The sequence below is a fragment of the Eutrigla gurnardus genome, assembly GCF_963514095.1.
Source record: "Eutrigla gurnardus genome assembly, chromosome: 16".
In the NCBI taxonomy this organism is placed as follows: Eukaryota; Metazoa; Chordata; class Actinopteri; order Perciformes; family Triglidae; genus Eutrigla; species Eutrigla gurnardus.
The window spans coordinates 9,327,384-9,352,561 of record NC_139927.1 but is presented as its reverse complement, the minus strand read 5'-3'; the positions used below and the strand labels follow the sequence as shown (position 1 = coordinate 9,352,561).

The 25,178-nt window shown below is 43.0% G+C and overlaps 1 protein-coding gene across 2 annotated transcripts in view; it reads left to right on the top strand.

The window, feature by feature from the left end:
• grm1a (glutamate receptor, metabotropic 1a) overlaps window positions 1-25,178 on the top strand; it is a 28,663-nt gene that overhangs the window by 398 nt on the left and 3,087 nt on the right. For both annotated transcript variants that reach the window (XM_084030385.1, XM_084030386.1), the window contains exons 2-8: window positions 573-1,416; window positions 4,383-4,632; window positions 16,909-17,144; window positions 18,300-18,546; window positions 19,134-19,302; window positions 21,696-21,822; window positions 23,341-24,274. In XM_084030385.1, coding sequence (XP_083886511.1) covers window positions 687-1,416; window positions 4,383-4,632; window positions 16,909-17,144; window positions 18,300-18,546; window positions 19,134-19,302; window positions 21,696-21,822; window positions 23,341-24,274 — 2,693 coding nt within the window. In that variant the 5' untranslated portion in view covers window positions 573-686. The remainder of the gene's footprint in view (window positions 1-572; window positions 1,417-4,382; window positions 4,633-16,908; window positions 17,145-18,299; window positions 18,547-19,133; window positions 19,303-21,695; window positions 21,823-23,340; window positions 24,275-25,178) is intronic.

Below are 25,178 nucleotides of genomic sequence, written 5' to 3'. Positions count from 1 at the left end.
TCTCCATCCTCGTGTCGAATCCAAATTGGAAAGATTGTAGTTTCTTCATTACAAAGTAGCTGAGTCAAATCGTGAAGAATGTCTGTGAGAGGATGACGAGCCCAGGCGACAGTTACCAAAGACGTCCGTGTAACGTGTTTGGAAAGCGCGCTGTCCACGGTGCTGAAATCTGGTCTCTGTCTGATTTTCTCAATGGACAGCAAGCGCAACACTTTCAGCCTCTCCCGGTAGTCCTGGCTATTTGTAATAAAACACGGCCGGTTGAGAGAGAACCTGGCTGCTCCTTCCAGAGCTAAATACCTGAACACCAGGGCAGCAGTACTGTCAAGCTTCTTCTGTCCATTGATCAGCTCCGTGTGAGTTAAATGTCTTGCTCAAAGGCACACCGATGTTATCTGATAGGAGAGGCGGGAAGACTGTTGTCATCTGTAGGAATTAAAAAAGGGCTTTGATGGAATGGAGCATGCGTGCATAGTCAACTCTTCCCACATAACACTGTAGCACATCTGTCCTCGTTCCTTCTAGTTTCCGCCCGCTTGCGTGTCACAGCACTGTGTCTTGTTTCTCTGCAGGTGCGCGCGGATATGCCCCGGGCGTCGTGCTCGCAGATCATGGTCGCTGGAATAAACGTGGATGTATCGACAGACAGCAGATAATATGCCTGCACAGTTGGCGCGGCTCACGCGATGTGGCACAACATGGCACGCGTAAAGATGGGTCTCCTCGCTCTCCTGTGTCTCCCCGCGTTTTTCTTCCGCGCCCTCGTGCTCTCCCACAGCAGCAGCATCTATGAGCGGTCGGCGGTCCCGCGCGCCGTGGTCCGCTCCGTGGCTCGCATGGATGGAGACGTGATCATCGGCGCGCTCTTCTCCGTCCACCACCAGCCGTCCGCGGAAAAGGTGGCCGAGCGGAAGTGCGGGGATGTCCGCGAGCAGTACGGCATCCAACGGGTGGAGGCCATGTTCCACACGTTGGACCGGATCAACGCGGACCCGAACCTGCTCCCGAATATCAGCCTGGGCTGTGAGATACGAGACTCCTGCTGGCACTCCTCCGTGGCCCTGGAGCAGAGCATCGAGTTCATCCGGGACTCCCTCATCTCAATCCGGGATGACAAGGACGGGTCCAAATGGTGCATTGACGGCACACCGTCCCACCAGCCTCCACCCTCCAAAAAGCCCATTGCAGGAGTGATCGGACCCGGGTCCAGTTCTGTGGCCATTCAGGTGCAGAACCTCCTGCAGCTCTTCAACATCCCACAGATCGCCTACTCTGCCACCAGCATTGACCTGAGCGACAAGACCCTGTTCAAGTACTTCCTGAGGGTCGTGCCCTCAGACGTCCTGCAGGCCCGGGCCCTCCTGGACATTGTCAAGCGATACAACTGGACCTATGTGTCTGCGGTGCACACTGAGGGTGAGACCCCTATCCTGACCTCACCAAATCACCATTATATGCCAACAGCCATGTTAGCCTGGTAGTGGGTAATAGTGAGTTTACATTTACTTCATCATTCATTATGATATTTTTAATTTCCCATGGCCTCACTATAATGTTCTCATTGATTAGCGTTGTGTGTGCTATGATATTTAATGCTTTCATTTTTGGAGGAGTCAGGATTAATAGACAGTTCCTTTCTTTCCCACAATATTTTAGGGAATTTTCACACGTACAGTATCTGCCTGTTTCTATCGCAGTCTCTTCCTCTCAAGCCTTTTAGAGCATGTATTTGCGGCGACACATATTTATACCCAAGTATATCTTCATTAGCATTTTAATGTAATTGTCTGGACTTGGGGGCTGAGTGGACATTGCTTCAAGCATCTTCCCACACATCCTATGCACCATCATACAGGTTGTGTTTGCATTTATTAAATAGACCACTCTATATAGACTTTAAGTAGAGTGTGTGTTGAGTAAACATCGAATGGTTCCTCCTTTTGTTTCTTGGAGGAATATATGTACCGGTCCATCTCGGCATAAAATATGCTTTAGTATTAGGTTCTTGGCTGTGTGATTAGAGTCGCCGTAGCAAGTTTTGTTTCAGTATCTAAGCAAACACATTATCAATCATTGAGGTGTTCGTTTGGAAGAAATGTTAAATTCATTCAATGGTTAAGTCAGAAGGATGACGCTGAGATGAAAAATGACATTAGTGTGTTAAATTTCACCAGATTCAGATGAATTGAAATATTGTCTTATCTCTATAAAAATAACTAGCAATAATAATCTATATTTTTTCAAACCATGATGGACTCAACAGTGTATTATGATGGAGAGAGGCGGTAAAAAGGAGAGAGGGGTAGATAGTAATTACTTTGAGGTGAATTATGTCCATAGCTTTTTATTAATGTAAACCCAGTCATTGCACCCAAAATATGACTGACAGGCTATATTACCAGGATCGCCCCCGAGGAGCTGCGGACTCATGGGGAGTATAACATTTGTTTGGAAATCCTATTATAGTCAGGTATCAGAGAGGGGCTTTAACACAGGTTGCTTAGTTTGGGAGCTGTAGTACCTGGAGTCATAACTAGGTGGCGTCAGCTGTCTGACCTTCAACATACATGAGGTGCCTCTGGGACTGAAGTCATAATTTTAAGAGAAATGAAAAAGCAGTCAGGGGAAGGATGGCTTTGATTGCAAGCAACATCATTTACTCGGCAGGCTGCAGTGTGTGTGATAAAAGTAGGATACAGTACAAGAACGTTTAAAAAACTTCTCAGCTTTTATTAGAATTTAATGGTGTTTTTCTCTCTAACATGCAGACATCCCCTCAATCCTTAACTATAGGTTCAATTTTGTAAGAGACAACACAGAAGTTTGGAGCCAAATTAACTATTACTAACTGAGACTTTGCATCCTAATTTGTCTGATGCCGACCTTACCCTGACCAGTAAAGAGTCATAATATAAATGTTTTGCTCTATCTTTAGTTATCTCTGGTCACGACTGGCTTAAGCTCACGAGTTTTCACTTACCACCACCTTACAGAAGTTCTAAATGAAGCTTGTTCCCGTAGCAACAGCTAGTGCTGTGAAATTGCATAAATTACCTGTTCTGATTATGATTAGACAGGAAGGAATACTCAAGGCAGGTTTTTTGGTAGCGATTGTCAAATAGCCTGTCAACTAATGCACCACCACCAGCACCACCAGCACCACCACCCACCTGTCTCACAGATAGAAAGAGTAAAATAATTGGATATCATTATTTCCATTTACCAGTGGGAGAGTGAAATGAGGCAACTATCATCAAAGGGCTATTGGGAAACCAACACATGAGCACATTGTGTGCCAGAGTAAATGCATTACTACGATTCCTATGTCATTTGTTATCTATGCTGCTCTATAAAGCCACGCCACACACAGTTAGATAGCGCATCCATTCTTTCCATATAAGGGGGGAGCAACACGGAGGCCCTCTTGAACCTGGCCTCTCATTAAGGCAATTGCACAACAAATGTTTTCATATTTTTATGGATAGGGGCTCTTAATGTGCATGCACATTCAAAGAGACTCACGCACACACACAGAGACACGGACATATGTTCGAGCATGCACAAGTGATTGGATTGTCTGTGTAATCCAGCTCTCATGCTAAAGAGCTGTGGGCTTTATCAACAATCCAGATCGTGACACAAGCACCGCAGTCCGCGTGGAAATAGAAGATTTAGACTCAAACAGCTTTGCGGGGTTCTTGATTGGGATGTTGTGCAGTCAAACAGGGACAGCTATCTTCACCCGTTTGGGCTTTGATTGCAATCAGTAGCCAGCAAACACTCATTATGAGAGGATCAGCGCTTCGGCTCAGTCAGAACTTGACGCACTGAACAACTGCTGGGGGTGGTGGGGCTTGATGCTCGGACAGTAGTATTAAAACCTGAACTATGCTTTAAACAAAGACTCCAAAGGTACAAACACATTTTCAGCTTTCTACTTTGTTGGCAATACAACAACGCTACATACTGTTTCTAACCCTGTTCAATACAAGTGTTCATGAATGCAATCATTGGGAAAACAGTTCTATTCATACAAAAGCATACCTGGAATTGGCATTGATTGTACATCAGTAAAATCATCAGAAATGAGTGGTTGATGGCATTTATTTGCAAGTAACAACACATGTAAAATGTTAATCAGTAAAAAATGGATTGTGTAACTTTCATTTAAAAGATAATACCCCATAGTTTGAGCACACAATTAGTGAAAAGGCCACAGTGTATTAAGTATAATTTAGGCTGATTTAAGAAATGGGATTACCAGACAGTAATAATGCATTTCACACGGAGAATGTTTTATTAATGAAATCAAGTAAGGACACAATGTTTTCTGCCTCATTTTTCACTATTTAATGACCGTCTGTTTTCTTTATCACCTGTAGGAAACTATGGGGAGAGTGGCATGGAGGCCTTCAAGGAGCTGGCCTCTCAAGAAGGCTTATGCATTGCCCACTCGGACAAGATCTACAGTAATGCGGGGGAGAAGCACTTTGATCGCCTTTTGAGGAAACTACGGGAACGTCTGCCCAAAGCTCGTGTAGTGGTGTGTTTCTGCGAGGGCATGACTGTCCGAGGTCTCCTGATGGCCATGAGGAGACTGGGGGTGTTTGGGGAGTTCCTCCTACTCGGCAGGTATGGATGTTTTTTTTTTCTCTCCTCAACCTTTAGATTCACATTTGAGAGCATCTCTTTGGATGGCAAGAAATTGGTTAACAGGCTGGAAGGCTGCAAGATGCTGTCTTGTCTTCCTGATGTGCATGTCACCAAGGCAACCAAGAAGAATTAGACCACATACCAATAGCACTGAATAGAAATGTTCTCCAGCAATGAATAATTGGTATTTCTGTCACAGACACAAAACTAGAGAGGGATACAATGCCTCCAGTCCATCCACTCCCTTTTGGGCTGTCTCTTATTTGCTTTTTCAAGGCAATGGAAGGGATTTTGCTTTAAGCAATTAAACGGAAGCAAACACGCATCTATTTAAGATTAAATTGAATACATCTGAATTGTGAAAATCTTTTGTTTTTGTGATTATCCCTCTTGATATTCACTGCATCTCTTTTTATTCCAATTGTGTTCTCTTCTTCTCTTTCTCCGTCTGTTAGTCCGTTGGTCTGTTGAGTGACAGTGACTGACTGTAGCTGCGATCATAGTCATTACAAAAGGGCACGTTGAGTCGTCTTGCGCAATTATATAGTGGCGCATTACACCAAGAAATAGCCCTCAAGGAACATTAACACTTGTCAGTAAAAGCCACAGAAACCTTGATGCTGCTTTTCAGTTCATTCATGCAATGTCTTTGCCCCCATCATTTTAGAGAGGTGTTTTGGCTCTGGTCTGTTGGAGGGCAGTTATCAGCCATATACACGAGGAGGACATTAATAAGACAACTAAGGATGACCAACTTGTTGCCTAACTAAGCAGTATTTGAGAGTGCAGCTCTGCGAGGAATAATCTGAGGGACAAAATGCATAGAATAGCTTCCATCTTTACCGTAAAAAACGATTAATGGGCAATGTATTTTGGTGCACTTCAATTCTACAATTTTCAATAATTTTTTTTTAACAATATTTACAATGAATAGAAGATGCTCAGTTCATTCAACCTCGAGGACAATTCCCATAATAAATATAAGAATAAATATAATATATAATAAATAAATATTCTATCAAATTTAATTTCACAAACAGCAGATTTTCAAAGATACCGTGATTCATTATGTGTTGAGCTTGTTAAACAGATTTTTGCTTCTTTCTCGTTAACTGATTTCTCCCTGTGTGGTTGGTGTTGGTGTGTTTAGAAAGAAACCATACTCTGATTTCTACCATTAATGTTGTTCAAATTAGAATGTTCGAAAACATTTTTGGAGTCAATTTCGACGTACACTATCCTGATGCTGTCAATACTCAGGAGAATACTAAATGTGTATTAATTCCTCGTTGAAAATTGGCGGGCAAAGAGGGGTTTGTTTCCTGTCATTGCCATTATCCTTGACGAAGCCTTTCCTATTCCCTGCCATATCTCCCAGTGGTAGAAATAAAGAGACGACAAGTGCTTCTCTCAGCAGCCTGTGTTTATATTGTATGTGTTATATTCAATGCGTACCTGCATATTTAAGTTGATGGCATGGGAAGGCACTCTTACTTTCAGACGCAGAACATGCCTTTTGAATTATCCATTAAAATGACACTATGGTTACATCCCTTTCCATATTTCTTCTTTTCTTTTTTCCTCCATATAGGAGATGGGAAAGTGGGTCTTTTTTTAGCGTTAGTGGAAGTCTCCATGGGCGGAAGAAATGCTTCTGGGTCAGGGAGAGAGAGAGAGAGAGAGACAGAGAGAGAGAGAGAGAGAATGTGTAAAGATGACAGAGGAAGTCTGAGCCAACACAGATGCCAAGCCATGTGTGTGTTTGCTGGCATGTAGTGAACAACTGAATGCAGCTGTCAGACAGGTATTATCTCATCAAAGGGGAGATGGTTTTCTTAATTCATGCTTTCACCTCTGAAGAAGCCTCTCTCAGGATGTGTGTGTTTATGTGGAGAATCCATCGCTGCACGTTGAACACAATGGTCTCTCTTATTACTGCAAAATTATTATATTTTGCATGTTTAAGTTTAACGAACCATGATGAGCAAAACAGCTAATTATGTTAAAACAAGTAATGTAGAACAAAAATGGCACAGTGGACAGAAGTAAATACATGTCCAACTGTCTTTGGTCGTTTATTATGATGTTAACGATGCATCAGTGACTACGTGTTTGTAAAAGGGATCGCTCGTAGTGATGAACCCACAGAGAATTATCGCCCAACTCTGCAGTTTCCCTCGGCTCTACCAAGCATTTAACATCATTCAGCTCGCTGGTTTTTACGGCACTACCTGCCCTACAGACACACAAAGCACACATAGTGGAGCGTCGTTCATTGGGTGGCCAGAAACAAACAATAAACTTGTGCTGCCTGATGCATGCAGATTTAAGTGTATCGAGAAAACAAACACGTATGTAATAGAAACCTAATTTCTGTTACTTTTCAACAAATAATGCATAAATTACTGTGCAGTACAACAAATATGCACCAGTGTGCTTTCAAGTATCACAGCAGGGCAGGGAACGGGGTGCATTATAAGTCCCAAGTTTCTTCCTAATCAGACTGTAGCAAGCACTGTTGCAGTTATCACTGATAAAGATGAGTTTTCAATGAAAGCATCGATCATCAGGCCAATCACATGGATCCTACCATATACACATCCCCATTGTATTGCACAAACAAAAACATAAGAGATGGCCCACCTTCATTAGATAATAACAGAACAGCAGAAAGGCGGAGGCAGACAAAAACACTATCCAGCAGAGGCTACACTACATGCACTACATGAGTTTTTGAATCTGAGAGCTTTTGCTTTAGCTGCTCGCCTAACCTGCTCTTCAGACGAGGGCCAGGTGTGGCAGTATGCTCGACCCACTTTATCCCTGACCTGCAGACTCTCCTCTGCAGCATCACTTCAACGCTTTACATCCACTTTGCTCCGCAATTGGCTGTCAACAGGGTCCTTTTGTTTCTCTCTCTCCGTGATGTCAGTCGTGATTTTGCCTCTATGATTGCATACACACTCTCACACAGCAACATTTATTCTACGTATAAACCCTGGCAAACAAATACGGACGCACGTTGCCAACATAGATTATCTACTTCATTCCAATCAAGAGGACATGATGTCCGTCTTTTTGTTTTGTTCAAGTATTTTCAAGTGATTCTCTTCGATGAGAAACACACTGTGGTTCGGCAGAGTGAAGCAGGAAGTGGACTGATATGCCCTCCGTTATTTTCTAAGAGCAGACATGATTGTAAGGCTGAGCTGGGAGTTGGTTGGTGAGCATATTGGGAGAGTCCCTCCATTCTACAATATGTCGGTTGAAGATAGATAGGGGTAAACATTGGATTCTTTGACTGTGGAGTCCCGCTGGTCTGTCCACAGATTAAGACGGAGACATCACCAGATGCAACAAAGACAGGTGTAATGAAAGGCAGAGATGGAGAGAGACGGGGAGGAAGTGAGAAAGCCGAGCATGGTTGGGATTAGATTGTGTTCCTCTATTATCACTGATCTGGGGAAAAGCTGATTTATAGTTTTTACATGACAGGTTTAGGTAAAAGGCTGAGACATTCTTCCATTGAGGCTAATAAAACCAGACTTCTTGGCCCCCTGGTCTTGAAATGTGTTGAACTTAATTTCAAAGTCACTAATCAATATATGTATATGAACATTAGATCAAATATGGGACTATGTGTAATGTGAGAGGTGTGGCTTGTTTTACAAACCTTCCTCATTCACAGCCACAGTTGTTTTGAGCAAAAAATCGACAAAGTCTGAAGAGAAACACATTTCCCTCTGGAGTTCTCAGAAACAGAGATAGAATATGTTTGCTAATAACTAATAATAATCACCATTTTCTCATGTTCTAGTCAAATGAAAAGGGAAAAGAGTTCAATACCCGTTCTACTAGTATCCTATTTGTGTGTATGTCGCTCTCTGTCTGTGTGAATAGTCAACACTTTGCCAACAAGTTCACCATAACAACTTTATAATTTGATATATAACGTGATGTCAATCAGTGTTGAAGCTTGTTGTGCTGCCTTCAAGTGGACACAAATCAAGTCATGCAGGTGTAACGATGTAGTTTAATCCCAAAACCTCACCAAATCTTCATCATAGTGGTGTCATCCTTTCAATAGGTGCATCACATCAGAAATCCCACTAAATGAAAGATGCTAGAGCTTGTAATTAGAGGCTGAGTGAGTTGATGTTGATGTATTTTTCACAGTTTTGAAAGAAAATGAACAAAGTTTTGCTTTAGCTTTTGAAAAATGTCAAAGCCATAAATGAAATTCCATGAAAAATAAAGCTTGCCAAAATGAATTAGCATGCTGGGCCTCAACATTTTTCTCAAAGCCTCTTTGAAGTCGGCATCGCTTTTCACCCATTGAGTTTCAGATGTAATTCAGCCTGGAGGAGTCATTTTTAATGTTGATCAGAGAGCAAGCAAACAACGGCCACAGGTGAATGTAATACACATTATGAGATGAATATATCAATATAATCATTGTTCCACTTAATTCTCAGAGCAGCCGTCTTCGTCCTCGGAGTGCAGCCACACAGCGTTATATCCCATCAAGCTTCATGGGGGAACCAGGATGTTAGTTTGTAGAGCAGCTTGTGATACATAAAGTGCACTTGATGCAGAAAAATGTCCAGACTGTTATTATATACACCTGTTATTTGACCACAGAGAGCATTGCACCCAATGACTCCCAGGTCATTGCTCATATTATTACAGACCCACCACCATGTTAGCAAGCTGTGACCAGCATGAAAACGTTGCACTTAAATATAAAAAGCGATACTCAGCCCTTGAAAATCTGTAAGGTACTTTAGAAACGTCCTTGTGAAAGCATATATTGAACCAGTTACATAACAGCAACACTTGACGGGAGTTAAATGCACCTCCCAACAGCAATCTGCTGCACATCTGGAACAGGAGCCAAAAACTGGAAGTCTAGAATTTAGTCATGGAGAAACTTGACTACTCAGTGAGTACCGTACCTATTATGAAAATCGCTGTGCCGTCTTTGACATTTACGCTGTCTTCTTTCGGGCCTCGAGGTCACGCCAGCTCAGAAAAAGCGAAGGTGACACACACCTTAGTGTTTTATATTATATATTTTTCAAAGAGCAGTGAAATAAGAATGATTCATGAACTGGATTTTCTGTCAAATTGTTACTCGTGAATGTGGCAGAATATATGTGTGACAGACACGCAGAGTATCCATAAAAATATCTAATATAAAGAAATGAAACCGTGTTTTCAGCGTTGACAGCTAGATATACATCTACTGTACGGTGTCTTTTGTTATCACTCCCTCTCTGGCTCTTCTCCCACATCAAGCTTACTGTATGCTCTGAATGGCAGCATGGTGTGAACCCACCAACCCATTTCCCCGCCTGCTCGCTCTCTTGCAATTAGCAGCATTTGTTTTCTCTCTCTCTCTCTCTCCCTCCCTCTAATGCTACTTGAATGCTGTTATTACTAAACACCATTTGCATAAGCTGCTTTTCCAGATGTAACGCTCATTTCTGCCCCTGTTACACACACGCTTCTGGTCTGGGTCCCATTTTGAATGCTCGCTTCTTGTTTTATCTTTTATTTTTTATTCAAAATGGACACTGAGACAGAAATGTGGATGTTCTGCCTCCGTAATGGCTTAGCACAAGTCATTACCCGGGTATGACCTATCTTTTGAGACCGCGCTGAGTTGCAAAGAAAGCTGCGGCGGCATATTGTTTGTGTCACATGCATTTGACTGCCCTATTCGATTTCCCTGAACAAGGGGACGCGGGTTTTGCTCTGAGCTTGAATAAATGAAACGTTTAGGGCGCCAGAGAGAGAAAGGGGGAAGCTGTGGGGTGACTCATTTAGCCGCCTTTTCTTCTTGTCAACTCTAAGGCTTTCATCTCCAACTCATCTCAGAGTGTGGAGGATGTGGAGTTCTGCCTATTGACTAATTTGGCAAATAGAGGGGCATGAGCAAGAAGAGACCTTATCTCTGGCAACAGCACTGGCAACATCGCCATAATAAATTACTATCTTTCTCATCCAGAATTGTAGATGTACAAGGGGTTAAGTCTGTTGTTTTTTCTTTCTAGGCACCATCCTTCATAAATTCTTCTGAATCAAACGTTATATTATATCATTCAGATTCATAAAAACTGTTTGGAGAACAAGTTTAAAGAAATGACTCCAGATTTCAATTAAGAAGCTTAACTTGAGGGATATTTAAAGCTAAATGCAGTTTTTAAAAAGAAGGGATTTCTTGCTTCACATACTGCAGAACAGTGTTCAGCCGAAAATCACAGGCAACTCTCCTCTTCCCCTTTTCAGAATTATCTTTCGACGTGATCACCATGACTGCCAATATGCTTCGCTGTCTTGCCCGGCTCACTCTCCAGAAAGCTTTTTTTCCGTCAGGCTTCCAGCGAGAGCAAAATCACTAAATACATTAGTTATGAATGTGACTTAGGACTCAGAGAGCAGGAGAGAAAGTGTGGCAGGCTGTGGTGCGATAGGCAGGCACCGAGACATAAAAAGCAGAAGAGCGTTGATGCCGAGCCTCCATCTTCACGTTTTTATTTCTGCGCGACATGGTTCTGTCCTTTTGACCCTCTGCACTAAAGCAATCTTCATGCGAGTTTAGTGAGAGTTTACTGGGGCGCATCACGCGGGAATCAAGCTCAATATAATTTTTGTTGGCGGAGCGGGCTTACTGTATCGCTGGAATAAAAGGCTTGTGTGCAGCAGGTGCTCGAGTCACCATGGAGATTTTGTTTGGGCTCATGACGGAGTCGGTGTGATCGTCTCGCCGCGGATCTGTCATTCAGTCTGTCAGCAGGGCACCAAACACAAGAGTCCCTTCTCGGGAAATATGGCTGACATCTGAAAAATTCCTCCCAGCAACAACAGCAACAAAGATTGTAATTATAAGATAAGGACACATTCATGCAGTAATGAAGCCCTGCCTGCGTCACTCGTACACACATGTAGCTCTGGAAACGAGCATATTCAAGTTGAGTCAGGATCCGAGATTGCATCTGTTTGTGTTTCCACGGAGCAAGGGAGCACAATGAGCTGCATTTGAATATTTATAACACGCTTCTGATGTTAATTGCAAGCAGCCACACATTGTCAAGGACATCTCTCCCCTTCCAATTGATGCCTTGTGTTCCCTTGTGCGAGGGGATGGGTGGATGACATTGGAGTGATCAAAAATAGCACACTGGCTTCGCATCTGGACATAGTTGTCACATCCTGATTCGCAGAAACCGAAATGCTTTCTTGTACGGACAGCTAATATTGGTCCAGAGGGTGTGGATGCAACGTGAGAGAATGGTGAATAATGTGCAAAAACAACACTAAACTCGAATGAGGAGAATAAGGGGTGACATTTTTTGTCCGTCTTTGTTCACCTGTATGTTCGCCTGACAAAAACCCTGAAGGACACATTACATTTTGACCTACTTTACAACTTCTTCTCAGTGAAACTGAAACATGGACCTGGAGGAGCTGTAAATATTACCGTAAAAAGCAACCAAAATGTCAGAAAGGATCATAACGGTTTAAGAGATGTGGGAGTCCTTTTTATTGAGTATTCCAATCAACCTAACGTAATGGTTTCACAGAAGTTTGACCAACTGATAATGATATCTTGTCATCCATCTCTGTCAGTGCTCCTGTTGATCCCCGATGCAGACTTTGTCATGGGTTTTAGAAGTTCATTTTTAGAAGGACTTTCTCTCGGGAGCGTTGCCTGTCAATAGAGGGGACTGATCTCCCAACTCAAACTGGGGCATGATGAATTAGTAAAAGCAGCTTGGATGGGCTTTTAAAGGCTCCACGGCTCATCCAGGGTCTGTGTCACCTCAAGAGAGACATGCTGCTGCCGCCATCTATCTAACAAGCCACCACCACTCCTGTTTCAGCCCCACGGAGTTGCAGAAAGAAGGAAAATGGAGCTGGATGGGAGAGAGGGATAGAGGGAGAGAGAGGGTGTTAGTGTCCAGCTGAGAAGAAAACCCAGTGTATTAATAATTCAAATTAATTAAAAATGTAATGGGATCATCATAGAGATAAATGTAGAACAGGCAAGAAAAGTTGCCCCTTAGAAATTAAATAGAGCACTGGTGGAAAATCGCTGAATATATTTACTTAAAGGTGCAATGTGATGGATGTGGCCAGAATTTTAGTTTCAAACATAAAAAAACTAGCATTATCAAAATAATAAGAAGAAGTAACTGTTGACGTTATGCCAAGTACATCAAATATGCAAATATATACTAGAAAATCACAAGAGGTGCTCGTGAATAAGTGTGTGTGTGTGTGTGTGTGTGTGTGTGTGTGTGTGTGTGTGTGTGTGTGTGTGAGAGAGAGATTACTTTTAAAAATAATGCAATTCTTGTAATTAAACCGGATGACATTTCTGGTGGTCTGTGAATGAAAGACGATGTTTTTCCATTAACTACCTGAACTTTTATTCTAACATAGTGCAAAGAGCAATTAGGTAACCTTTTGCGTCCGCTATCCTCCCTTTCCTCTTTTTAAAGCAACTCTTTCCGTTCATCCTCCAGGGGGAACAGCGCATGTGATTAAAGCTCTGCCCTGCCAATTAATTCTCGGCTTCATAAATATACAAATGGGCTATCAAACTGGAAGTAGTTCGTCCCGGAGAGTCGGGGAGCTCTCGTTCTACTCACCATTGTATAATACTTGATAAATTATCCAGCTGTTGTCATGCAGCTCCTCTAAACAATGCCACACATCATCAACTCTCAGTAAATCATCAAAAGACGCACGTCCCATTATTAAGCAATGTGGCATCAAAGGAATAGCGTCCTGCTGGCTTTCCTTGCAGAGATAAATACTGACTTAAATGATTCATTAGATGCATTTGCAAAGTTGAAGGTGAAAGGGAGATAAAATGAAGTTTGTACTGTCGCTACTGGCCTCAGTCCTGATGATACTTGTTTGATTCTATTAATTCATTTGGACTTGTGTTGTACTTTGTTAAGTTTCTAAAGTAACATGGACACTAGTCACTGTGATTCATGGTTCAACAGTCAAACTTTTACCATGGTAACCATTCAAATGTTCCTGTTTTTGTTGTCAGATCACAAGAAGCTCATGTGAATAGCGTTTGTTATGGTCATGTGAGTCATTCTGGAAAGCACTGGCAAATATAAGTGCTATAATGCAAACATTTGACAGTATGTTGGAGAGCAGTGACATATTACTTATGTTGTGTTGTAGATATCAGGGTTGTTGCATACTGTTTGTATTTGTGATCCTTTTCCTTATTGTTGCTAAAAGAAGGTGGTATTCGTTATGTTTCATTGTGTCACAAACTTCAGCCTTCGTAATGTAATGTAAAGTAATTATTTTAAAACGAGTACATATTGGAGGTAGCTCTATTTTATATATCTCAGACCTACTTCCCTGTCCGTCTTCAGTACCACTGCAACACTCAAACAAACAAACAAACGGAACAACGATGACTCCTTTATCTACTTAAACAGGTGTTCCTCCAGTATATCTGACTCGGGTTATGAAATATGGTTTTCCAATATGCGGTGTGAAGCTGCGGAACATGGAGGTGACATTAAATCAGATTTTGTCCCATTAGGCGTCTTTCAGATGGCCCGAGAGTTTTGATGAGCTGTTTGGAGTTCTGCCAGACAGCTCGATCCTGAGAGAGGAGGGCGAGAGGGGAGAATGTGATTTTACTTCCTCCTATGACAAACAGCCCAGAATGCCTCATGCATTAGTCATATGGAGTGTTGAACAGCACCCGCCCCTCTCTCTTCCTCTAAAAAACAATCCGTACTCCACTGTTGTGTTGGAACAAATGCGTTAAACAATAAATCGTATTGAATCGATCATATTAAACGCTGTCAGGGGAAGTTGATGATAAACATTAGGAAAGGTTTGCACATAAATCTGTATAGTGGGGTGATTGTGTCTTTGTGTCTCTATCTCCATGTCATGGACTGGAAGAGAGCAGGAGGGACAGAGGCTGTATTCACTTGGAGGGAATTCAGGAAATGTGACTAGAACCAATGAAATTCACATGTTTTCTGACTCTCAACTCAATGAAGGTTGAATTGTTCTTTTTAAATGCACAGCAAACATTTTGGGAAACACAAAGACAGGCATCCTTAGCTGCTGTAGGCATCCTTGCTGTAATTTTGTCCTCCATTGTCCACCGTTCCCCAACACTGTTATGGACTTACAGAACACTTTCCCTTGTCTTGTCCAACAGTAATTGTTGCAGACAGTAAGAGTACGCATGCATAATTGAATGGATCCTAGCCTACCTTACTTAACACCATTAAAAAAACAAAAACATTTTTCACATTTTAATCACATAGACTAAGCTTTTTGTTAACGCTACACATTTACAGCATTACATATTTTCAATATGAGCCCTACAAATGGACACGTTGATATAAAACCTGTTATGTTTCCAATGCATCTGAGCAAACATGCAAGGATGTATTTTCTCAGCTGCATCCCACATGCCAAACATATCCAGCTGGCTCTGATTTCAGCTCCATTGTTGTCCAGAAACTATTAAAAACACACCAGTGACGCAACCGTTGCACTGGGTGACACGTTCTTTTGTTCCCATGAACATGGGCACTGTAGTTTATTGTGAGCCAATCTCTCATACTTCAAACACACATCTGCACTCTTAAATCTGTGCAAAAATATTTTTTATAATGCAAGATTTCAGTCAGAGGACACTTACCCTCATACAATCTGGGGCTGCCGATCCTCGTTGGTGTACCAAATATGTATTCCTCCGCGACTGAAACTAGATCCCAACAAAAGCACTATTTGCTCTTCTTTGAGACACATTGCTTAGAATTAGAGTGCCCTACTGTTTTAGGGAATGACATAGCCTTTTTAAAGATTTGAGAAAATATAAGTGAACAAAAATGTAAAACAACAGCCTTATCCACTAAATTTCCACCAATGTTCAGGATCAGAGAGGCAGATGTCAGGGTCAGACACTGGAGACACTTCAACTATGAACTTCCGTATGACATGGGCTCTATTTTCCATACTGGCTGTCTCCTGCTGCCCAGTTTATGTAGGAATCCATATGTCTCTTAGCTTGAGAAGGGATATACTAGCTCAATCACATTGGTTTTAAAGTTTCCTCCTGACATTCTCGCAAATTTGGTTTAACGTCTCCTCTTTCTTGACTGACGGTAATTGTGGACATAAAGGTCAGAGACTTTGACCTGCACACACACACACACACACACACACACACACACACACACACACACACACACACACACACACATCCTTATCCATCACCCAGAACATCCCATGTGTGCGAGGTAATTGGTTCCATGGTGAGTCATACCTAATTGGTGTGTAGCTGCCAATAGCACAGGTATTTCAAGGCAGTAGCCCGGAGCCCAGATTAAAGATAGCGAGACACAGAATAAAATACAGTTTGAAAGCCCACATGGGCTCCGATTTAGTGAAAGAGCAGAGCTCAGAGTGGCGCTGTATATCTGTTAATTTGTTTTTCATTTCTCTTAGAGCCCAACGGCCAACTGTGTGTCCAAATTGGCTTGGTGGGGAATATATTTTCACACTGAGGGTCACACAAGCAAACAAACAAGAAAGCTGAAGGGATTGTGCAAAGCCTACAATTACAGTTGAGGCAGTAATGGTGTGATTTCCATCCTCTTAAATTGAGGATTGTTGCAGTGGACTCGAGATAAGCCTCCAACCAGAGCTGCCGCGCTAATTTACAGTAACATTCTACAAACGTCTATACCTACTTGTAGTGGAAGCTCGTTATTTAAAAGAAAGCAACACATTACCTTGGGTTGTGCACTGATGTTGTCCTGTCATTACATTTAGACATTTTCCTATTAGTCTCCATCTGAACACAGGCGTACCAGACCTGCTCTGCTTCACGACTGCCTTTTGTCTAGATGTTACTGCTGCTTATGTTTCCTCCACAGTAAAGCTGCATTAGTGGGACCTGCTTTTGTGTGAAATGATCTCACTGTCGTGTCAATGATGCAGCTCTCTTGTGAATGGTTCTATGGGAATGTCAGTATGAATCAGCAGCTGAGAGTAAATTATAATTACAACAATCCAGTATAAAAGCCCCGCGACAGTAACAAGTTAAGACTATAATCACTGTCACTGGGAGTGCCTCTCACTCTAAATTATGACAATGTTTTATTCTTCCACAAATCCTTTTCCTCATACTTTACTGGCCCCTCTGCGATGGATATGTTATAGCCTCTTCTTTCTCTCCTGCAGTGATGGATGGGCCGACCGTTATGAGGTTGTGGAGGGTTATGAGCTGGAAGCAGAGGGAGGACTCACCATGAAGCTGCAATCAGAGGTGGTCAAGACCTTCGACGATTACTACCTGAAGCTGCGTCTGGACACCAACACCAGGAACCCCTGGTTCTCTGAGTTCTGGCAGTACCGCTTCCAGTGCCGCCTCGCAGGCCACCCACAAGAGAACAACAACTACAAGAAAGTCTGCTCCGGTGGGTGACAAAAGACAAATGCATATATTTGCTGTTTATAAATAGCAGCAATAGTCCTCTATTCTTCAGAAGTAGATGGTTAAATAAACGGTGTCATTTTTTCCCCTCTTTTTTTTCCTCCCCAAATGTGCTTTCTCTTTGCTCCCAAAAGGTGATCATGGTAAATTGTGCTCTCGGTTTGTTCATGGCATTGAAATTAAAATTCAAAATGACTCAAATGAAACAAATCCAATCAAAAATGAGAAACTAATTAAACTCAAATTGCATTCAAATAAATTGCTCGGCATGCTTTTAATCATCTGATAAATAAAGTAACGCACTGTTTTTGATGACTGTTATCTTAGCGCAGTCATAGTTGTTTTTCTACTTTCTCTGTATTACATTTTTATATACCTTTTTTATTCCAAAGACCTTCAAGGTGGTAAGTGCACTTTCCTTGCCACTACTATAGTGATGATTTAATCAGAATTGCACCTGCACTCTGTAAGCGTTTGACTCCTCCAAGGCAGGAATGGTTTGACTGATGCTTTCTAAAACACAACACCCTCCGTAATGTTTTAAAACTGCAATTTTGTAAAACTGTGTGATGTATCCTGGCAGTCTTGGGCTCTCGGCAAGAGCAAAGATTGCATTAGTCAAACTCTGATGTGGAGCACTGGGCTTGTTTATGGGGAATAATAAGAAAATGGCCTGACACTTTGAAAAACTGCATAAAGGAATGGCTCACCCAGCACACACCATTCACCCGAAAGGCTAAAACATAAGTTGCTGCACTGAAATAGATCACACCTTTTACTGTTTATGCATGTTGATGTTGACAAATGCACTGTCTAAGAGGGCAAAAAAATGTAAAGTTAAACTGGAAAAATATCCTCATACAAGGATGCAAAAATGTAATTTTCATTTTTTATTTACCACCCTCCAAAAACTAGAGGTTGACACCATGCTGTGATTTCCTTGTATGCTGATATGTTATGCTGCAAAAGGAGGTTCTGCTTCACAATACAGACTCCATGTCTGGTTCTAATTTAATCATGCATTGTGGGGAAAAAGCAGTGTAACTGCAACACAAAACACCTGACAAACAAGAAGTTTTCTTTAATTGTAAAAAAAGATTCCATCCTTTTCATGCCCTTTTCTTTCCCCCTCTAACAGGGAATGAGAGCCTGCATGAAAACTATGTTCAGGATAGTAAAATGGGATTTGTCATCAATGCCATCTATGCCATGGCTCACGGCCTCCATGATATGCACAAGGAGTTGTGCCCAGGGCAGCCGGGGCTCTGTGAGGCCATGGACCCCATCGATGGCAGCAAGCTGCTGGACTACCTGCTGAAGACGTCGTTCAGAGGAGTCTCAGGAGAGGAGATCTATTTTGATGAAAACGGAGACACACCGGGAAGGTAAGAGGACAAGGAGGTGGTAAGAATATAGAAAAGGCAGGAAATTGGAAATTTCACATCATCAACGTGGTTGTAATCTGTAAATGTCTCCACTCTTCTGCTCATTAGCACACATGTACATGCACACAAGTGTTTGCCAATCTTGAGCACAGAAGGATGTAATTAGTTTGGACTGGAACCGATTCAGTGGATCGTCTGCCGTGGCAGCCTCTTCCATCTTTCTCCAGTCCAACAGACAGCGTTTGACAGTCAGAAAACACAGCCGTGTCATTACTCTGTCAACTAGAGGTCAGGTGGAACACATCCGTGTTCGATATAAAGATGAGGTAGTAGTGTGCGCTGGCATGCGCTCTCGTTACACTAACAGGGCTATAAGCTGTTTACTTTGTGCTGTGACTTTGGATGAAAGGTGCTAAACTGTGAAAACGTTATCATTAAATTACCTGTCAGTCTCTCCTTCTCAATTTATCTCTCACGTCTTCCTTCAATCTCTCCCCCGTTCCACTCCGTCCCCCATTCTAGTCTTTTTTCCCCCCCTTAATCAACTTGCTCATTATGGTTCTCCATCCTTCCCTCTGTCCATCCAGGTATGACATCATGAATCTACAGGGCGTGGGCGATGGTCGCTATGACTACATAAACGTGGGCTCCTGGCACGAGGGCATCTTAAACATCGATGACTTCAAGCTGTGGCTGAACAGCAGCGACATGGTCCGCTCAGTCTGCAGTGAGCCCTGCTCCAAAGGACAGATCAAGGTAGCGATTCAAGTCCTCCGGCGTTGGATGAACTTTACTGATGTTGATTTAGTCTGAGAAATAAGTCATTAACAGAAACAGTATTATTGGAGTGAGACTCTGAAGGTCCAAATCTATCTGCAAGTGTTAATACAAGACCGTGCAATATACTTAATTAAATACCAGCAGAGCTCATTTAACATCGATTCTGCTCTCTTACTACAAGGAGGAGAAGAGTTAGAGAGAGAAGTATAGTCTTTATCGATTCCAAGAATGCCAAGACATGTGGTCTTTCCAGAGCCAAGTCTTTCCAAGACTAAAGCAGTACTTGCAACTCTAAAGGCTGAGTTATGCTTCCGCGTCGACACAACGCAAGGGGGCTTGCGGACCCCTTACGTCCTTGCGGACCCCCCTTGCGTCCGACGCAAGGGCCTGACGTGTGCCTCCCAAAAATCCTAGATGCGCGTCGAGGCGACGCAACACCAACGCAGCACCAACGCAACGCCAACGCAGCGGCATTGGCTGTGGTTGGTCCGCTAACTACATCCGCTGGAGACCGCTATCCGGTTTCCACTCATAAACACCGCCATTTAAACTTTTAAAAGGCTACTTTTATTGTTTTCACCTCGTTTTATTGTTTGCACCTTCTCGCTTTTGCACAAAGAAATAAAACACCAAGTTCTGAAAAAATGTGGACGTTTAAAGCCAGAAAGTAAACAAATACGCTATAACGAAGCTTACGATGATATACGCCAAGAGTCTCGGTCGGTCGGTCAGTCTTTACAAAAACCATAGCGCCCTTTACCGGTGTGGCTTTGAATTGCATTTCGACACGTAAACCCAACGCAGAACCATCACGGTCTCCAAGCAACTGCGTGGCCATTGCGTTGCCGTTGCGTGATCACTACGCGGAAGCATAATCAGGGCTTAAGGCTGTCCTATAGGTGCAGTGGTGCTTTGAGTTTGAAAACATCTCCTGAAAACATACTGTGATAGGCTTAAAGTTGAAAACGCGGATGCCTGGTTTTAGGGGCCATTCATATGCTGGACAATTTCTTGTTTATTACTGCGTGTGCAAAGTCGAGTTAGGTGCTTTCCTATTAAACGGAGTGTTTAATCCGGTATGTCCTATTCTCAGATGGTTAATGACCATCTCTTCCCTTGGGCCCCGCTTTGTTTCCCGCCTTCCACCTGCATGTCTTTGATATTGTACAGATGTCTCCCTGTGACACTTAAATCCCAGTATCTTGCCCAGTTTTGCACATATGATCGTTTTATGATAAGCACCTGCTTTACTTTTAATATGTCAATTCACTGTTGTTTTTATTCATCAGATATATGTCAGAATTGTATTTTCCTCCTATGTGAGCTGGAGCCCAAAGGAAGGAGATATCCTATTCCTTATAATGTAGCGTGTGTAGCACATGGAACACTTCATACCTATTTTGAACCATCTGTAAATATGAATCTACTTTTATAGCATTCTTTTCATTTTTAGCTACAGACTTGTATCTCTGGATGAGAGGTATTGCTGATGATGGATCAGTGAGGCTTAGTTTAAGATAACCTAGGCCTACATTTGGTGCCTTAGCATTCCCTATCCACCTAAAACTGTAAAACCTGGATTCATTACACTTCCAACACTCGGGCAGAATGGACTTTGTGGGTTCTACTATGTCCTTGCAGTTAAACCCAATATGCCAACATAAGCGTGATGCATCTTCAGCCGGCAGGTAAACTTTGGGGATGTTCCTCTGTCCTACATTTTGGCATCCGGCTTCATCAATGACACATTTTGTAAAATGCTTCAAAAAGGAAAACGCAGTCTTATTAAACATGATCTAAAATGTTCTGAGTCGAAAATGTTTTCTAGTCTTATCGGTCTAAATGATATCATCCACAAAGTTTAACTTTTCACCCCATCCGGCTGAGGAGAACGCCAGTTCAGGACAGTAAATAATAAAAACTGGTATCGAGCCCAGTTTGAAGAAATGCCCTGATTTGCTTCATCTTGAGCCGATTGTTTTGTCTCGCTATACACTAAGTCGCCCTGAGGCAGGGTGCTTTCTCTCTCCTGGCTGCTCATGCTTCCCCCTCTATCTGCTTTGTTTCCTGCCCCACTTATCACCCTGCTTTACATACCACAGTACTGGTAACAGCTTCTCTGAGAGCAGAATGTAAAATCAGCTGGCCTTGTTTTATAAGCAGTATGTCTGGGGCTCAAGGAGAAAAAAAAAAACCCAAACAAACCCTGCACCCACATATCCTTGTCTTTGATATCCCCTCGATGCTGATTATCTATCTAGGTTGCCTTGGATGTGATGCGCTTCGTGTCACAGTCTGATTAGTGTTGTGACTGGTTGCAAAGCGGTCCGCGACCCCTTATGGTTGATGTCTGGCCTCTCTACGTGCAGGTGATCCGGAAGGGCGAGGTGAGCTGCTGTTGGATCTGCACCACATGCAAGGACAATGAGTATGTCCAGGATGAGTTCACCTGCAAGGCATGTGATCTGGGATGGTGGCCCGATGACTACCTGGAAGGTAGGAGAGACGGGACCCAGACACGCTGAGCTAATCTCCCTTTGATTTTATCAAGCATGTTCATTAATACTCTTTATGTCCTCACGCTCTCTCATAATTTCACCCATTTCATGCGTTTGCTCCGAGGTAACCTGCCTTTTGTCTGCTCCCTTGTCAGGTCATTTACATCATACAACAGCAATCCCACAGAAACGACACAAACCCTTTCTCTCTCAACTCTCCAAAATCCTCCTCCCCCATAAGCCTGTTCACACCCTGACACTTCCTTTCGCTGATGCTTTTCATCATCCAGGCCCGATGACCCTGTTTGCATCCCAACCTCCACACTGCTCTTCCCTCCTCGCTGCTCGTTGCCTTGTTGTGGCCCACTGGTTGTTTTGACAGCGGTTTATAGAGTTGAGAGGAGATCTCAGTTCCCAGGTGTAAAATCCTATTACTTCCATGAGAAGCTTGGGGATACATTTCAGCAGTCTGTCAAAGAAGACATCCTCCCTTCACTCTCATTACTTGTGCCTATCTGGAGAATACTAATAGAGAGAGTTGGTGTCCTATTCATAGAGCGAGTTTGTACCGTCCACATGTTCATTCATTTGCTCTTTTAGGTCAAACGCCTCCTTTTTTTAAAACATCATTTCGTGGTGCTAGCTTCCCTTTGAAGTCAATGTGAATTTGCCCACAGACTATGTTCAGCATAAGAGTAAGCTTTGTTTTTGAATTATTCAAAGGCCTTCCCAGCTTAGATATGACAGCATAAGGTTTAGAGCAATACGGGATTTGAGGATTGTGTAAGAACAGATACCGATAAGAGCATTTCATCTTTGACACCCTTGTCCGTTTCCTGATGCCTCGGAAAACTGAGCCGGGTGGGTGGTCGAAACCCCCCCAAAAAAACTGTTCACTACTGTTCACTTCCCCTAAAGTGTTCTTCATTGTGCTTTTCCAGAAGGGCTTTTAAATAATACCACAGTGTAACAACTTATTTACACATTTTTTGTTGAAAATATCCAAGTGGGTTATTCAAAAATGTCAGATTCCTCATGATTTCCCATATTGAGAGTGAGCAATGCAGACCAGAAGTGGGTTACTCTGTGCACGGCTTTGCTTTTGATGGCAGTGACTGTAATGCTATTAGCAGCAGCATGTAATTTATGGAGTGTTAAGCTGGGGAAGTCTGGGGATGTCAGTTTTCGTCCATTAAGCTCTATAAACTTCCTCTGTCATGATGTACTAGTTGCCATCTGACACCCAGAGTTGACACACATACGTGTCTGCACAAACACATTTGGCATAACATGAAAATGGGAGAGAAATCCGACAGAACTGGAGCTTTGACACATGCAAATTATATCCCAAGCAATCATAGGCCATCTCTGCTACACGTCTGACCTCTCTCGTGTCTCTGTGTGTCTCTCCTCTCTACTGTCGACTCTCTTTCTTTTCACCTCTTTTAATGTACATTTCATTTACAAAAAAAATACTGCAGTTTAAACATTAACTCAACATCTCTGCTCTTTCCAGGCTGCCAGCCCCTGCCTCTGAAGTATCTCGACTGGGCCGATGTGGAATCCATGGTGGCGGTGGCTTTCTCCTGCGTGGGCATCCTGATCACTTCTTTCGTCACCTTTGTGTTCATCCAGTACCGTGATACACCTGTGGTGAAGTCCTCCAGCAGAGAACTCTGTTATATCATCTTGGCAGGCATCTTCATGGGCTACATCTGTCCGTTCACCTTGATCGCCCGTCCCACGGTGGCCTCCTGCTACCTGCAGCGCCTCCTGGTGGGCCTTTCGTCCGCCATGTGCTACTCTGCCCTGGTGACCAAAACCAACCGCATTGCCCGCATCCTGGCAGGCAGCAAGAAGAAGATCTGCACCAGGAAGCCCCGTTTCATGAGCGCCTGGGCCCAGGTGGTCATCGCCTTTATGCTGATCAGTGTGCAGCTCACGTTGGAGATCACACTCATCATCCTGGAGCCTCCTGAGCCCGTCAAGTCCTACCCCAGCATAAGTGAGGTCTACCTCATCTGTAACACTAGCAACGTGGGCATGGTGGCGCCCCTGGGCTTCAACGGCCTGCTAATCATGAGCTGCACCTACTATGCCTTCAAGACGAGGAACGTCCCGGCCAATTTTAACGAGGCGAAATACATTGCCTTCACAATGTACACTACCTGCATCATCTGGTTGGCCTTTGTGCCGATCTATTTTGGCTCAAACTACAAGATCATCACCACGTCCTTCTCCGTCAGCCTGAGCGTAACAGTGGCACTGGGCTGCATGTTCACGCCTAAGATGTACATTATCATAGCCAAACCAGAGAGGAACGTCCGAAGCGCCTTCACCACATCCGACGTGGTGCGAATGCACGTCGGAGACGGGAAGTCGGCTCAATGCGGGACCAACAGCTTCCTCAGCATATTCCGCCGGAAGAAACCCGTCTCCGGCAATGCCAAGTGAGTGACCTTTTACATTATTCACGTTGCTAGAGTCTATTTGGTTAGAGATGCAATTATAGGGTGCCTAAACACTCACATGGTGCAGTGAGTTGTCCAAAGCTGACTCTGAATTAATCATTAAAGAAACATGCAGGTGCTAATTTTTTTACAATTTGAGTGTTTATGCTTGATGTTAATGGTCTGATGTTTACTTTACAGTACTCCAATCTATGTAAAACCCAATTCATACAGTGATTTATAAATAGTAAGCACAGATTTACATGGCACATCCCTCCCACCCTAAAGGGACATGAAATATTACCAATGAAATTAAGCTAAATTTGCAGAAAACTCAGAGCTGAGAACATTTTTTCCCCAACAGGCCATGCTATTGTGTCAGTGATTCTTAAAGTGTTGATGGACACATCTAAACTAGATATAAGACTTGCACATAACTGTTTTGAGATCCACAGCAGTGACACGTGGACAGGTGTCTAAAGTAAGGAGTGGGGCGGACTATGAGAGTGATCCCAATATGTTTGCCTGTTGTCTCTCACCTTTGCTATGCAGCCTTTCTAATCTTTTAACCCTTTAACCTTCCGAACCGAGCAGCATACTGTCTGCCAGGTGTCGAAGCCGGCAAACGTTTTTGCCAAGGTGGTCATTCAACTCCTTTCCTGGAGGGCTGCACTGTCAACTGAGACATATTTTATTATTAAATACAACCGGGGGAGAGGTTTAGACACTCAAAAGCCAGGTGATCTCATAGTGGTCATAAAGAAAACGCCCAACGGTCTGAAATCCATCATTTTCCACACACGTTGTCACAACCTTGAGGTGACATTGCTGTGGGAGATTGTGTGGAAACCGTTTGTTTATTCTATCTTAGCTATTGCATTGGATTGTGCATGAATTTGATGGT